This window comes from Ambystoma mexicanum, chromosome 12 (assembly GCF_040938575.1).
Source record: "Ambystoma mexicanum isolate Mex_15411 chromosome 12, UKY_AmexF1_1, whole genome shotgun sequence".
In the NCBI taxonomy this organism is placed as follows: Eukaryota; Metazoa; Chordata; class Amphibia; order Caudata; family Ambystomatidae; genus Ambystoma; species Ambystoma mexicanum.
In genome coordinates, this window is record NC_090936.1 from 1,112,609,224 (window position 1) to 1,112,624,011 (window position 14,788).

General features: G+C 48.8%; 1 protein-coding gene across 1 annotated transcript in view; it reads left to right on the forward strand.

Annotated features, from left to right (window-relative positions):
• The window catches only part of TAF3 (TATA-box binding protein associated factor 3), a 765,220-nt gene that overhangs the window by 137,879 nt on the left and 612,553 nt on the right, over positions 1-14,788 (forward strand). Inside the window, exon 2 of the mRNA XM_069629680.1 lies at positions 13,475-13,717. Within this exon, the coding sequence (XP_069485781.1) occupies positions 13,475-13,717 (243 nt within the window). The remainder of the gene's footprint in view (positions 1-13,474; positions 13,718-14,788) is intronic.

Genomic DNA, 14,788 nt, shown 5'->3' on the forward strand with positions numbered 1-14,788 from the left:
GTATATATTTTTGGGTCTGTATTTAGTAGTGCAATTGGTCTATATGATCCATAGCTGTTAAGGTCTTTATTTGGTTTTGTAAACAGTTCCACCTTCGCCTCTGTCATTGAGCAAGTTACACCTTCCCTGTTCCGAAAGGAATTACACAATCTAGTGAGGAAGCTTTTCAGTTCATTGCAATAACTTTTGTAGAGAATCCCTGTATAGCCGTCTGGGCCGGGAGCTTTATTTTTGGGGAGGCGCTTTTATCATCTTCTCTATCTCATCTTCAGTGATCTCCCTTTCTAGGTTTTCCCTGTCCTCCCGGGTACCTTGGATAACTTTATCCCTTCCAAGTATGCCTCTTTCTTGCTACAGTCTGGGCGCTCTAAGGAGTAAAGCGGTTTATAATATGTTGCAAAGCCATTAACTATTCCCTCTGAATCTGTGGTGATCCGTCTAGTTGCTTTAATCCCTCAACATAGTGCTGCCAGCTCTGTTTTAGTAGCCTCACGAGCATTTCATCTGCTTTATTGGCTCCGACCTAGAAGTGCAGTTTAAGATTTAGAAGGGCACGTTCCGCCCTGGTGGTCCTCAGTATCCTCAGTTGCCTTTGAGCTTTCACTTTAATAAAGTTCCCCCTGTTCTTTAGCTCTAATTCCTTTTGGGCCTTTCCTAATTCTGCCTCCAGGTCTTTTTCTAGTTTATCTTTCTTTCCTTCTCTAGGACTTTAGGGAAATGAATTCCCCCCCTCCGAACTGCCATAAAAATTTTCCATACCGTGCCTAGGGGGACCCCCTGTGTATCATTCAGCACAAAATAGTCCTTCATTTTATCCCTCCCCTTCTCTCGCAATATGCCATCCTTTAAGAGTTCCACCGGCATCCTGCAGGCCCACAATGGGCGACTCCGTTTTAGTCTGCTGAGGTGAGGTTCCCCAGACATAATCTATTCTGGAGAACATATGGTGGGCCTGGGTGAAGCATGTGCACCCTGTTTCATGCCATTTTTTTGCCTGTCAAAAATCTCAGCGCCGTTCCCGCCAACTAGTCCCATACTGCCTAAGATGGGTGATGCCCTTTGCCAAATTCGTGACCACTCCTATCCCTCTCTGGGTCCGAGACTATGTTGAAATCCCCTGTAAGGAGGATCGCCCCTTCAGCGAAGCTCTCCAGTTTCCCCAGTGTCGGGAGTAGGAATATGTCCTGTCCTGTCCTGTATTGGGGACATATATGGTACCTATTGTCATTACCTTCTTTTCCAATATTACGTGCAGGAAGATAAACCTCCCATTCGAGTCCGCTTGAATTTTGGTCACTTTTGCACCTAGCCAATTGTTTATGGGCACTAATACCCCGGCAGTTATATTCCGACCGTGCGCCTGGTATATTTGTGTAAACTGATCTAAGTGTAACTTGTGTCCCTCGCCTTTTTTGATCTGTTTTTCCTGTTGTAATATCAGGTCTGACCGCCCCTTTTTATCTGCTCCTAGCTTCTTCCTCTTCACCGGGGTATTCATGCCCCATACGTTATGTGATCAAGTTAGCAAAGGTCTCATCTTGATATGATTTTCTCCCCCTGTCGCCTTTGTATCCCCTGAATATTCTGCTACCCCAGACCCTTCTCCTAAGCCCTCCAATTGGGCTAAAATGCCCCCCAAACCCCCAATCTCTCTCCCACTCCCTACCCTAATCCCTAACCGGTTTGGGCTTGGTATCATGAGATGCATCCCAACTAAGAGGGAACTGACTGGCGTTTCTACCGGGACCCCTAAGGTAGCACCAATCTTCGTGTAGAGGCCTGCGTTAACATGCCAGATAGCTCCTCTGTACCCCCCCCTCCCAACTCCCTGATGTATTTTTTCTTTGTGCCCCACTGGGTGAAATGTGAGCATTTATGACTCGAAACAACTCTACTTTTCATCCCCTTTTCTTCTCGAATGTGGTCCTTTTAGTTTATCTCCTCTTTCCTTGAACGTTAGTCCACTCCGAGGTCCTGTATCTCCGTTGTTGGGATCCATGTCTTTGCTCCTTGGGGTCTGCATCCCTGTCTTCCAGCCCCAGGATTGCCTGTCCTTCCACACATGTGGTAGCTCTCTGTTCCCTCACATCCCACGGAAACAGAGGCCAAACGGGAAGGTCAATTTATAGGGAATTCTTTTCCGACCAAGGCTCTTGTTACTGGCCTCATAGCTCTTCTCTTCTGGAGTGTGGTTGCTGCCAAATCTTGGAACAAGCTCACCTATGAGCCATTTACCAAGATCGTGGTCTGACCCCTGTCTGCCCTGAGGATTATTTCTTTTGCCTCATCAGAGGCCAGAGCCGTTAATACATCCCTTGGTCTGCTTCCCTCACCACTTCTTTAGGGGCCTATCCTATGAATCCGATCTATCCGGATCTCCTCTGGGGCGGTGTTTGTCAGTAGGGCAGCAAAGAATTGCTGTGCCTTTTGTTTTCAGATGTGACTTGGATTCCGCAAGGCCTTTAATCCTTATGTTGGATTTTGCGTGGTAGAGGCAATTTTTTGTAAAAGCTCCACGTTCTGGTGTACCTCGTTTTCGAGGGGATTGGGTCCTCCGTATTCCATATTTATGACCGTAATCCCCACAGCTGTGCTGCTTCGGAAAATCTTTCGGCGTCCTGCGTCGATGGCCGTCCTCGAGGGCCTCCATCGAGCCGACGTCACCGGATGTTATAAGTAGGATGCACGTCGCCCGTAGCCTCAGTTCCGTTTTTTCCACGAACGTGTTCGCTTCGGAGATCTCGGCATGCCTCGATTCTACTGAATCCTGTTCTTTCGGTTCTTCGAACCTGTTTCTTCATTGAATATTGTATGATGTCTTCAGCTTCTTCCACCCCGCGGTCCGGGTTTAAGAAGTGTCGGGTTGTGCGGGTCCAAGATGTCGCTGACTGACATGAACGAGGCTTGCCTCTGGTGCCTTGGGGAGGACCATGATACGGATGACTGTGTCGACTGCCAATCGCTCACATCGAAGGCCTTGCGGGAGCGTAAGAAGAAGCTGTTGGTCGGTAAGGTGGCCAAGCCCTAGAAGTCACGTTCCACTGGCCTTTCAACAGATGATTCAAGGGGCGACTCTCTGCATCGTCGTCGTGAGTCCGGGGGTTCTCGGTCTGGGAGTCGGTCCCGCCATTCCTCTGCCTCTTCAAGGCACTCTAGGAAGCGCCGTCACAGATCGCCTTCCTCATCCGAGGACTCTGCCCGTCGGCGGGTTGCTTGTCCCAACAAGCATTCCACTCCTGGGGAATGGGATTCCTTCCGAAAGGAGATGTTGGCATTTTTTCAATCCCAGGGCTCTGGTCGGTCCGCGCCGTCTGAGGACGCTGGCCATGGCTGTACTAGAGATGCCGCTCGTCCGCCTTCGGGCTCGAGCAGTCGTTGCGACCACCGGGTGCCTCCGAGGTCCCGGTCGGACAAGGATGGTCACTCTAGGCATGCCCGTTCCAGGTCCCGGTCCTCGACACCCTCGAGACCGCGAGAACCCTTGAAGTCTTCGAAGAAGACATCGACGCCGGCGGCGCCGAGGTCATGGACGGACTCCGTCGAGGCTCCGCCTCTGAGGAAGTTGTCGGCGCCAAGGCTGTCGGGAGACGCTCGGGGCTCCGCACTCGAGGCCTGTGTCGATGCCGCCGAAGCTGTCAGTGCCGCGCTCAAAGGCCGATTCCCTCGACGCCTTTCGAGGCGGCTTTGTCGGGGGTACCCCGTGGCACGGTGGAACCCCCCAGAAAGGCTCTGGCCAAGGCTAAACATGTCTTTGTTCCTTTTTCTGTACCCTCTTTGCAGCCTTTGGATTATATTTCTGAGGTGGATGAGGGGGTCTGAGGAAGGTGAGGTTCCTGATGGCCTCCTTTCTGGTCATAGCCAACTTGAGGACCTGCGCCAGTCATTGCACGATGCCAGTGGGCTGGACACCTCTCCGGAGGTGGAGTTTGGTAGGCCTGAGCCTGGCACGCATGCCGACTCCTCTTACCAGCGTCTGATGTCGAGGGTCACCGATTACCTGGGGTGGTCTGTCAATCCCCCACCCCCCCACCGCCGAGGATTTTCAGCTGGATGATCTGACTGATATCCTCGACCGAGGTCCACCAACTGACACGGTGCTGCGATTCCATATGGCCTTGCAGAGAAGGGTGGCTGCGGCTTGGACTTCTCCGGAGAGTCTCCCGGCAGTGAGCAAGTCCTTGCCGAAGAAATATCACCCAGCCAGTGGCGACCCCTGCTACTTGACCACGCACCCCACTCCGGAGAGTTTGGTGGTGCAGACGGCTACGGCCCCCTCAAAGCAGGCGTCGTACCCTACCATCCCTCCTGATAGGGACGACAAACGTTTTGACGGCTGGGTGAAGGTGTTTTCTTCTGGGGATATGGCGCTTCAGGCTGCCAACTCCGTTTGTGCCCTGTCTCGTTTGACGCACACTCTGTGGAACTGTATCTCCTTGGCGGCTGATCAGATTTCCAAAGGGGAGGAACGGGATGGTTTTCTTGCTATCGTGCAGGATGGCAAGGACGCCATGTGTGAGTCCGTTCATTCGGGTCTGGACATGGTTGATTGCGTCAGCCTGTCCATGGCGGCGAGCACCGTAATACGCAGGTTTGCCTGGTTGCGGACACCACGGTTTGCTCCTGATGTGCAAGCTCGGCTCCTCAACATGCCCTTTGATGGTGAACATCTTTTTGGCAGCAAGGCTGACGAGAGCCTTGAGAGGTTGCAGACCTCCAAAGCTGCAGCAAAGTCATTGGGCGCTGCAGTTCACCAGCCTCCGCCTTTTCGTCCTAGGGGACAAAAATGGAGGGGAGGTGTGTTTCGATATTACTCATACTTTAGTAAATCGAGAGGAGCTGCTAGTCAAAGGGGCCACCGTAGAAGTGCCAGAGGTGGAAAACAGGGTACTCGAGGTGCCAAGGCCGCTCGGGCAGTTGCCTCTTTGCCCTCAGGCACTGCCGCAGCCGCTTCAGCTCAGTCATGAAGCCATGTCCCATGGTTCGCCGGTTGGGGGAAGGCTGGCGCAGCATCTTGCAGAGTGGCGCGCCATTACTTCAGATGTGTGGGTTCTGGAGATCACAGCCCACGGCTACTGTCTTCCTTTCCGGCAGAGGCCTCACGACAATCCACCAGGGAATATCTCTTTGAAGAGTCTGGATCCGCTGCTTGCGCAGGAAATTCAATCCCTGCTGGAGAAATGCGCCATAGAACTGGTGCCTGTAGCGGAGAGGAACAAGGGATGGTATTCCCCTTATTTTTCTATTTCGAAGAAAGACGGGGGATTGAGACCCATCATGGACCTGCATCTTGAACAAACTCCTTAGGAAGGACAAGTTGAAGATGGTTACTCTTTCTCAAGTCATCCAGGCCCTTCAACTTCAGGACTGGTTGGTGTCTCTCGACCTCAAGGACGCTTATTTTCATGTGCCGATCTATCCAAAGCACAAGAAATACCTGAGGTTCGCGGTTGGCGACTCGCACTTTCAGTATCGGTTCCTGCCGTTCGGATTGACCTCCGCCCGAGGGTCTTCACCAAGCTAATGGTGGTGGCGGCAGCGTATCTCAGGAAAGGGGGGATTCACATCTACCCCTACCTGGACGATTGGTTGATCAGGGCGCGCTCACCCGAGCAGGTCCTGGATCATCTGTCCGTCACCTGCCACTCCCTTTACAAGCTGGGCTTCTCCCTCAACTTGAAGTCCCACTTGACGCCCGCCCAGCGGCTCCAGTACATCGGAGCAGTGCTCGACACATCCCTGGGGCAGTGTTTCCCTCCCCAGGTGTGGGCTCTTCACATTCAGCAGATAGTGCACAAGTTTCAACTTGCCCAGATGCTCCCGGCGTTAGAGTTCTTGAGGTTGCTCGGCCTCATGGCATCCTGCATTCTTCTGGTGCCAGAGGCCAGGTTGCGGATGAGATCTCTGCAATGGGCCCTCAAGCTCCAATGGTCACAGTCCTCCGGCAGGATGTCAGACCCCGTTCAGGTGCCGCCCTCGGTCGCCCAGGACCTTCTGTGGTGGGCTGTCGAAGGCAGTCTGATGAGGGGGGCTCCATTTTGGCTGTCCTGGCCGGAGGTGACGATCGTGACAGACGCATCCCTCATGGGATGGGGAGCTCATTCCAACGAGTTGACAGTCATCGGTCGTTGGTCTCCGTCGGAGTCCAGACTCCATATCAATCTGTTGGAGCTGCGAGCCGTCAGGCTTGCCCTGAATGCTTTTCTGCCAACTGTGCGAGGGAAGAATGTCCTGATTCTGATGGACAACACAGTGGCCATGCACTACCTCAACAAAAAGGGGGAGGGGGAAGGGTCACTTCTTCTGTGCCGGGAGGCAATGTAGCTCGGGTTCTGGGCCATCCAGCAGGAAGTTTCGATCTCGGCAGTTCATCTGGCTGGAGACGAAAACGAGACGGCAGACACTCTGAGCAGGCAGAGCGCGATCTCTCACGAATGGGAGCTGGCTCAGGAGATTGTCCTGGAGATCTTCACCCTTTGGGGGACCCCTCAAGTGGATCTCTTCGCCTCCAGTGTCAACCGGAAGTGCGAAAGTTTCTGCTTGCGGGTATTTCCTCCAAATGGAGCCTTGGGAGACACGTTCGTGGTCCTTCCCACTGCTGTACGCGTTTCCTCCAGCCCGTCATACCGCAAGTGCTGCAGAGGCTACAGAGGTTCGGTTCCCAGGTGATCCTCATTGCTCCGGCATGGGCCCGGAGGACGTGGTACCCGGACCTTCTCGACTTGTCAATCTGTCCTCCGCATCGTCTTCTCTACCGAGACGATCTGCTCTCACGGGAGGGGGGGGTCAGGTTCTCCATCCAGAGGTCAGGTCCCTCAACCTTCACGTTTGGCTTCTGAAAGGTTGAGGTACAAGAATTGGGACCTCCCTGAAGACGTGATGGAGGTGTTGCTTTCGGCCAGACGGCCGACGACGAAGTCCCTGTACCGTTGCCGTTGGAGAAAGTTCTGCGACTGGTGCAGGGTTCAGAATGTGGATCCTTTATCATGTGACATTCCTGTGGTTCTGTCTTTTTTGCTTTCGTTGGCCCACAGGGGCCTGCAAGTGGGTACTGTTAAAGGTTACCTGGCGGCGCGGTCTATATTTAAGCGCTCGTCTGACGAGTGTTCCTATTTCAAAATTCCTTTAATTTCTCAGTTTGTCAAAGGACTCACTAGTGTGTTTACGCCGTCACCTTTCCAGGTGCCTGGTTGGGATTTGAACTTTGTTCTGAAATTCCTTATGGGTGCTCCGTTTGAGCCTTTACATTCTTTCCCTTTGAGGCTGTTAACCCTTAAAACTGTGTTTTTAGTTGCGGTCACTTCTGCTCGCAGAGTGAGTGAGTGAGTTGCCGGCACTTTCTGTTAAGCCACCCTTCACTGTGTGGTTGTCCTTGGAGTTCATCCTTCCTTTCTTCCGAAGGTGGTGTCGGAATTTCATTTAAGCCAGAAGGTTGTTCTTCCGGCATTTTATCCTCCTCCACATCCTGGTAACTAAGAGGAGAGGCTCCATAGGTTGGATCCTAGGAGAGCTTTAAGTTTCTACATTTCACGCATGTCCCGGTTCAGAGTGGACGATCAGCTTTTATTGGTTAAGCTGGAAGGCGTTTGGGACCAGCTGTGACTAAGCAGACTTTGTCTAGATGGATTATCTTGGCAATTTCTGAATGTTACCGCCTGGCGGGTAAGGACCCTCCGGTAGGCTTATGGCCCATTCTACTAGGGGGTATGGCTGCCTCTACTGCCCTGCAGAGGGGTGTTCCTATTTGTAACATCTGTGAAGCAGCCACATGGGCTTCGGTCCATACTTTTGTACGACACTACTCCCTAGATTCTATACATGGGCAGGATCTGGCCTTTGGCAAGGCGGTCCTTTACTCTGCAATTTGATTGGGCATTCTAAATTTCTATATTCTAAATTCTTTTTCCCTCCTCCATACGTTGGTACTGCTTTGGGAGTCTGTCATAGATATGGAATACATCGGAGGACCCAATCCCCTCGAGGAACAAGTATTCCATATCGCTCCCTACCTGCCGCGCTACAGAAATTCTTATGCGATTGCAGCTTACATTTCCGCAAGGCTTTCTGTGGTCATACTGGCAGTGGTTTGGTGCCACACGTTCTGGGGAAAAAACTACAACTGAGGCTACGGGCGTCATGCGTCCTACTTATAACATCCGGTGACGTCAGCTCGACGGAGGCCCTCGAGGACGGCGTATCGACATCGACGCAGGACGCAGAAAGATTTTCCAAAGCAGCACAGCTGTGGTGATTACTGTCATAGATATGGAATACGTCGTCAGACCATCCCATCGAAAGAACATTACCAGGTAAGAGAGTAACTCATCTATTTCAGAAAGCCCTTGTTCTGCCATGTCCACCCTGTTTCTTAGAGAATTGATATCGTCCCTGACCACCTTCAAGGCGCTCTTCAGCACTTACTTCAGATTGGCCATTTGCTCCTATATTGATGCTGTCATCTTCTCCTCCATACCCTTTAAGCATTGCTAGCAGATCCTCTTTGCTTAGAGCCATATCTTCCAGTGTCTGGGAGGCCTTCGGACCCTTTTTCTTGTTGGCCCAATCGCGGCGTCTTCTGTAGAGGCCCATTGCCAACACCTCTCCAATTGGTCTTTCTTCACACCTTTCTTAGAGGCCTGCAACACTGTTGTCTGCTTCCCCTTTTTTCCGGGCATCTGACCGTGCTTCCGAAATTAAACCACTTTCATTGAGTTAACTGGTTCTTTGCGACTTCACGTAGATCTGCCTGAATGTGTTGACCTCTTTGGTGTTTGCTTCGGGCCCCCTGCTATGAAGGCTCTTTCTTTTGCGGGCATCCCGCAACTGCAGAACTTCTCTGCTTCTTCCTTATCTGCCCCCACCATCAGGCTATCAAATTCTCCCTTACGTCGCAGGGTGCCTAGGCACAGCCCATGGGTCCAATTTCTGCTTCTTAGGTGGTTGGTGAATGTGGTATCATAAGTCAAGATGGCCCCGTAGCAGGGACCGTAGAGTAGCCCTCCTCCGGCTTCAGTTATGTGCCTTTCTTTCAGTTCAAGGGGCCGGGGTGCAGAAAATCTGTACCTCCCCTTGAATAGCGGGCCGCCGCCTGTGCGTTTGTATCCTACTCGTTCTATGCCCAAAGGCTGGTTCTCTGAATCGGTCTTCCCTCCGATCTAGGTTTGCACTCAGTTTAACCTTTACCTTAGGGGCCGATACGTAACTGGATGCCCGTGTTTGTGTCCCTGGTGCGTTCAGTGCTGGGCCCATATCTGTGCCGGTCCTCCCTCAAGTCTTGGCTCACATGCTCCGTGAGCTTCTGCTTGAGTTCCCCTTTTCCTCTGTGGGGAAGCCTCTGCTTAGGGTCTCTGCCCTTCCCTGTCCATTCCTCCACTCTGCAGGGGTCGGGTGGCGGGGGTCCGCCTCTCCCTCTGTCTTACCGGTGCTGGGGCACCTCACTCGCGGCTGGTCTCCCTCGCTTTCTCACACACTCATCAGCATGGGGAAGTGGGGGGGGGGGTTGCAGCCACAAGCTTTTTGAGTTTACAGAGTCTCCTCTTCCTCGGCAGCTGCGTCTCGTCTCCTCCGGCAGTGTTACGAATTCTAGCTGCGTGCCAGGCCCGCCTCTCATTGATGGAGCAGCCAATCTAACGCCACTCTGTTCCCAATTGCCGACGCCGATCAGTCTGCACCTTAAATGCTGTACTTATTTCCTCAGGGAAGAGTCTTTATTTCTGTTTTCCCGTTATTTGCAATATCCTTTACTTCTCCTTTTTGTGGGCCTAGCCAGGAGCTTGTGGGAGTGCAACCTCACTCTCTGGCGTCCATCTTGGAATCTCAAATATAAACTTTTGAATCATCCCTCAATGTCTAGGAGTTATTTAAGCCACCAAGGACACAAATAAAATTCCAATAAATTTGTACATTTTAACAACCAGCGTTTACCACCAAGTTAGATGTGGCTCTCACTTTAGTAAATGTGACAGAGCAGCCAGATTTCCCTCTTGGGAGGGCAGTGGGTGGTCATAAAGTACCATTAGTCAACCCACATGCACACAAAGGAAGGGCAACGCGGTGTACACTGAAAATACTGTAGTTAAATCAACGCATTGAGAAATGTCAGGTCTTGCAAATTCTTAAAAATCAGCCTACAGCTGGACGGCAAATTCCTTAGTTTACATAATGGATTTACGAGAAATGCACTCACCACAAGGTGACAAAACATTTACCAGTGCTTTTTGTAAAATGGTGCATGTCGCCATAAACACACTTCATATTTGGTACAATGCTGCCAAGCATGCACAGTGAAACTTGCATTTGCCATTTACTGCATAGTGTGTTTTCAGTAAATGGAAAATTATTTTCTAACACCCCCCCCCCCTACTCGACAGCAAGGTGGAGTATCATGCAAATGGTACTCACCCTTCATAAAAACTACTAGCCAATGCTTGTGGGCTGTTATATTTTGCGAGCCCTTATGTACACTTTTACATGTATGTACTTAAGAAATATTCTGAAAATAGAAGACCAAAACGCATTTGTAGCTAGTATCCACACAATTACACACCAGAGTATAATTTTAGGTACTTGGAGAGGGCTTTTAAAAGTGCTATCAGAAATGCATATAAAATAGTATGCAAGTGGCAAGAAACAACAAAGTGTTCCAAAAATTCTAAACCACAATAGGAATAGGTATTAAGTGTAGTTAGTTTTATAAGTAACATCTTCAAGTACTTAGAAGGATTTTATCGTTAAAGATTTATCCTTTGGAATGAATGGGACAAAGTCAGTAGTCAGCGACCGGTTATAGTGAAACAACGGGTAGGAATTAGAGTTCCAGTGGGGCTGCAGAAGAGGCAGCAGTCAGTCTGGCAAGCTTGGATGACCCCACCAGATAAATTCTTTACCCAGGTCTGACGGTCAGAGGCCCGAAAGAGGAAGGTTGCAAAGTGGACCGACAGGATTAGAAGCAAAGTTGGAATGATACAACTTGTCAAGGTGGCCGTATCTCCCAAGTATCGAACACTTCCACTGCTAACTACTTTGAGGCCTAAACACCTAACAAATGTTGCTGAGTCCTGAAGAAACTAGCCACGGTTCGATGTTGCAGTGGTGAGGTGAGATGCCCGGTTTTTACAGGTCAGGGTTCTTGTTCCTGATGCAGGGGCTGCCCATGAAGCTGCTGAGGACTGGCGGGTGGAACAGCAACCTAGACAATGTCAGCACACTAACTGGAGATAGCCAAACAATGAGGGATGACCGGACACCCACAGCAGCAAGTTCTCACAATAGAAATATTTTGCATCAGGGCAGTGATGCTGTAGTTAGGTCAAAGGATAGCAGGACAGGTTGCAGGAGGGACCGTCGACGGACCGCTTTTTGGTGGTTGAGGTCGGGATGGCTCACAAAGGTGGACGAACTGCAGAGCAGCAACAAAGCCACTACCTTTCCAGCTGGCAGCAGCAACGCCAACTTCACTGCCAGATGGGGGAAAAAAAGGGCCCAGGCAATCTCAACTGTCACACACAGGTTTAACGGAGGAAAGAAAAGCTGAGACAGCATTCCCCTAGACGGGGACCATCATTGTTCCAGCAAAAGGTCTTCAGCACAGCATCTTCTCCAGCTCCTTGGACATGATTCCAGGGAGGTTATGAGGAATGTTTTGGGTTGCCAAATATGTTGTGTGTGCACTCAGCGTGCACCCCCCCTTTTTTTCGCTGTTGTGCGCTCTTCTTTCACTGGCGCATGCACATAAGGCACACTTGTACTAGTTTTGGTAGTGTTAACACTCTGGCATGTTGATTGAGATGTCTTGGGTGGCCTTCAAGTAGCCAGAACTGATTTCCTTTCGCACAAAGGTGATTCTGGGATCTTTAGAATTCAAAGTTTCCCTACCAAACAAAAGAAGTTTGGACACCAAAAAGCCACCATGAGGTTAATGGGACTAACCAAGTTAACAAAAGGAGACTCAAATTACTTTCTGACCCAACAGCTAGAATATTACTATTTGCTTTCTGGTGGAGAGTGGATGTGCACCTCGATTTATACATGTTTTAGCAAATACACTTCCACCTTGCCCTCTTGCATCAACCATTAGTGAACATTTCTGTTCACTTGTAAAAATACTTCAAATTAGTTTACATAACGCCTTAAAACAAACATGGTTGTCTTTTGCTAATAATTTGTATGCCTCATATTGCCACGAGTTCTTTGAGTCTGCCCTTAGTTAAAAACAAGGCATATTTGAAAACCTAGCCAATGGCTTCCTTGTCTTGCCCAATTTTAAATACTCGTCTGAATGTTTTATTGTCTTGCTTTCCTCATCAGACTTGATCATGTACATTATAGCCTACCTATCTTCAGCCCAAGATGAATACGTTTTGGAGTGTGTTTTTACAAGACCATGTAGGCCTTATTTCTAAATGTATGGACTCGCTTGAAGGGACAGAGTATGGAAACAATGATATTAACTGGCTTATTCCTGAAATGCGTAGCGCTACTCCACCAAGCCCTCGTTTTCGTCTACATGCTTTTAGCCAGTATTTAACGGAATCCCTAAAGTCGCTATCCTTATGATGTCTCATGTCTCTATATGCCCCAAAACACAGACAACCTAAAGGACAGCTGCTGACAAAGGTCGGAATGAGCTGAGATACTCTGTGACCAGTTATCTTTTGAACATTGTACAGACAGGAAAATGGGACAAAGAAGAAATGGCTTTTGGGAAAGAAGTCACAAAGGTTTGAATGAAACGAAAACATTATCAGTACAAAGATACATAAAAAGTGACGGCTTAAATATGCGAACATCTTTTACATCCCCTACCTATTTTTTTGACTTGCACATACTCATGTACACATACTCATGTATGTCTGCCCTCTTTGTTATGAGCCAGACGGGTGCAGGACATCAGTCAGGTAGAGAAAATACATAACACAGATGCTCTTGTAGCAAAAGGCTGTTTAAAAAGCAACCAGCTCACATACGCGTTCTCTGCCCAGAGAAGGTATAGCAAGGCAGGTCCACATTGTACCAAGTGTCTATCTTTAAGATCTTGGACCACTGGTTTTACTCGAATGTCTTTAAAAACTGTACAGACAAGCACAAAATGCAGAGTATCATCCTGTACCTCGTAACCAAAGGACACGCTTTGCTTTCCCTGCCCCCTGACCATCGAGACAATGTAGATCTTATAGGGAGGCACTTAAATCATGCTCGAGTCAAAAGGTTTCTCTCAGCAGGATTATATATAAAAAGTATCGAATTGCATCAATTGAAATAATTGCCAAATTTCTGTTAGTGCCCGTCTGTTCTTTCTCACCTTTTGCCTTCATTTGAGCTAGATTTGCATGTCTTGGAGACACATGTTTTATGCAGTACTAGGGCCTGGATCAAAACCACCTCCAAAGATCCTACGGTTCATGTGTCTTAGCATAACCTTTTGTTATTGCCCTTTTTTGTCACTGTGCTTTTACATCCTTTCTTTTCTTTGTTCCAGATGGCCGAACAGATCCTCTTTTGGATGATGTGGGGCAGGCTTTCAAGCTGATGGGAGTTAACCTTCATGAGCTGGAAGATTATATCCACAACATTGAACCAGTCACTTTTCCACACCAGATCCCTTATTTTCCTGTCAGCAAGAATAATGTTCTCCAATTTCCCCAGCCCGGAAGCAAGGATGCAGAAGAGAGGAAGGAGTACATTCCAGACTACATGCCACCAATCGTTTCTTCTCAGGAAGGTAGGAGTTCTAATCTTTTGTATTCTACTTTTTAAGAGAATGCAAGTTGAAATATGTAACGGCAAGCCTTACATTTTCTGGATTCTTTCATCCAACCATAAAACAAGCAATCAAGAATTGGTGTGACATCTGCTGTTGATTAGCTGTCTCTGGGGATGTGTGGGGGATTGCTTTTCTTGAAATACAATGTTTGCCATTGTAGAGTGCGGTCCAGAGGTAAGATGCATTGTTGCATCCTAGAAGAATGTGAAATTCTCATCTATGTTAAGGCAGTGAAGGAAATTACGGACAGAAATTGTGTATTGTGAAATCAGTTGAAGTAGCCTCTTTGTAATACCAATCCTATGTAAAACACACCAGGTAATAAGTCGGACATGAATGTTATGCATACTTTTCACAGCAAGAAAAAATAACATGTAACCTAGCATGTCCGCTATAAGATCTGGCTTTGATTATTGCAGAAATCTAACATTTTGTAAATTACTGTTTTCATTAGTCTACCTGAAAGATACTAGTCCAAGTGTACAAGACGAAAGGGATGACCTGTATTGCCGAATCATCCTCTCCATCACATCACTTATTCCTTACATTACACCAAAGCAGTGGCAATGTAAACAAAAGGGAGAACATGTATGGAAGTAGCATTGTTTTGATCCGTTTTATTCCTTAAGGGAATACCAAAGCCGTGGTAGTGTGTAATTGCAACAATACATTGGAAATGTTTTGTACCAAGAGAGCAATTAGAACCGTGGCAGAAAGTAGAGTAGCCCGCACAGCTTATCCTGTGTTTGGATTTTTGATGACATCAACTTCAGGAATGTACTCCAAAGTGATTTATCGTCCATAAAATGAACAGCTGTCCATAAGGTACTTTTTTGAGATACAGAATGCTGAGGCCTATTGTCTGTTCCAGAGACTTTGGCTGCAGATTTGTGGCACCAAAGCTGTCAGAATGAACACTGGAGGTTCATTAGAATGCTTGGGTTACCTGCAGTCAACCTCTAGACAATGTAGACTCATACCTCTCAAGTCACACGCTTTTGGCGATACACCAACCATATAATCTGTTCA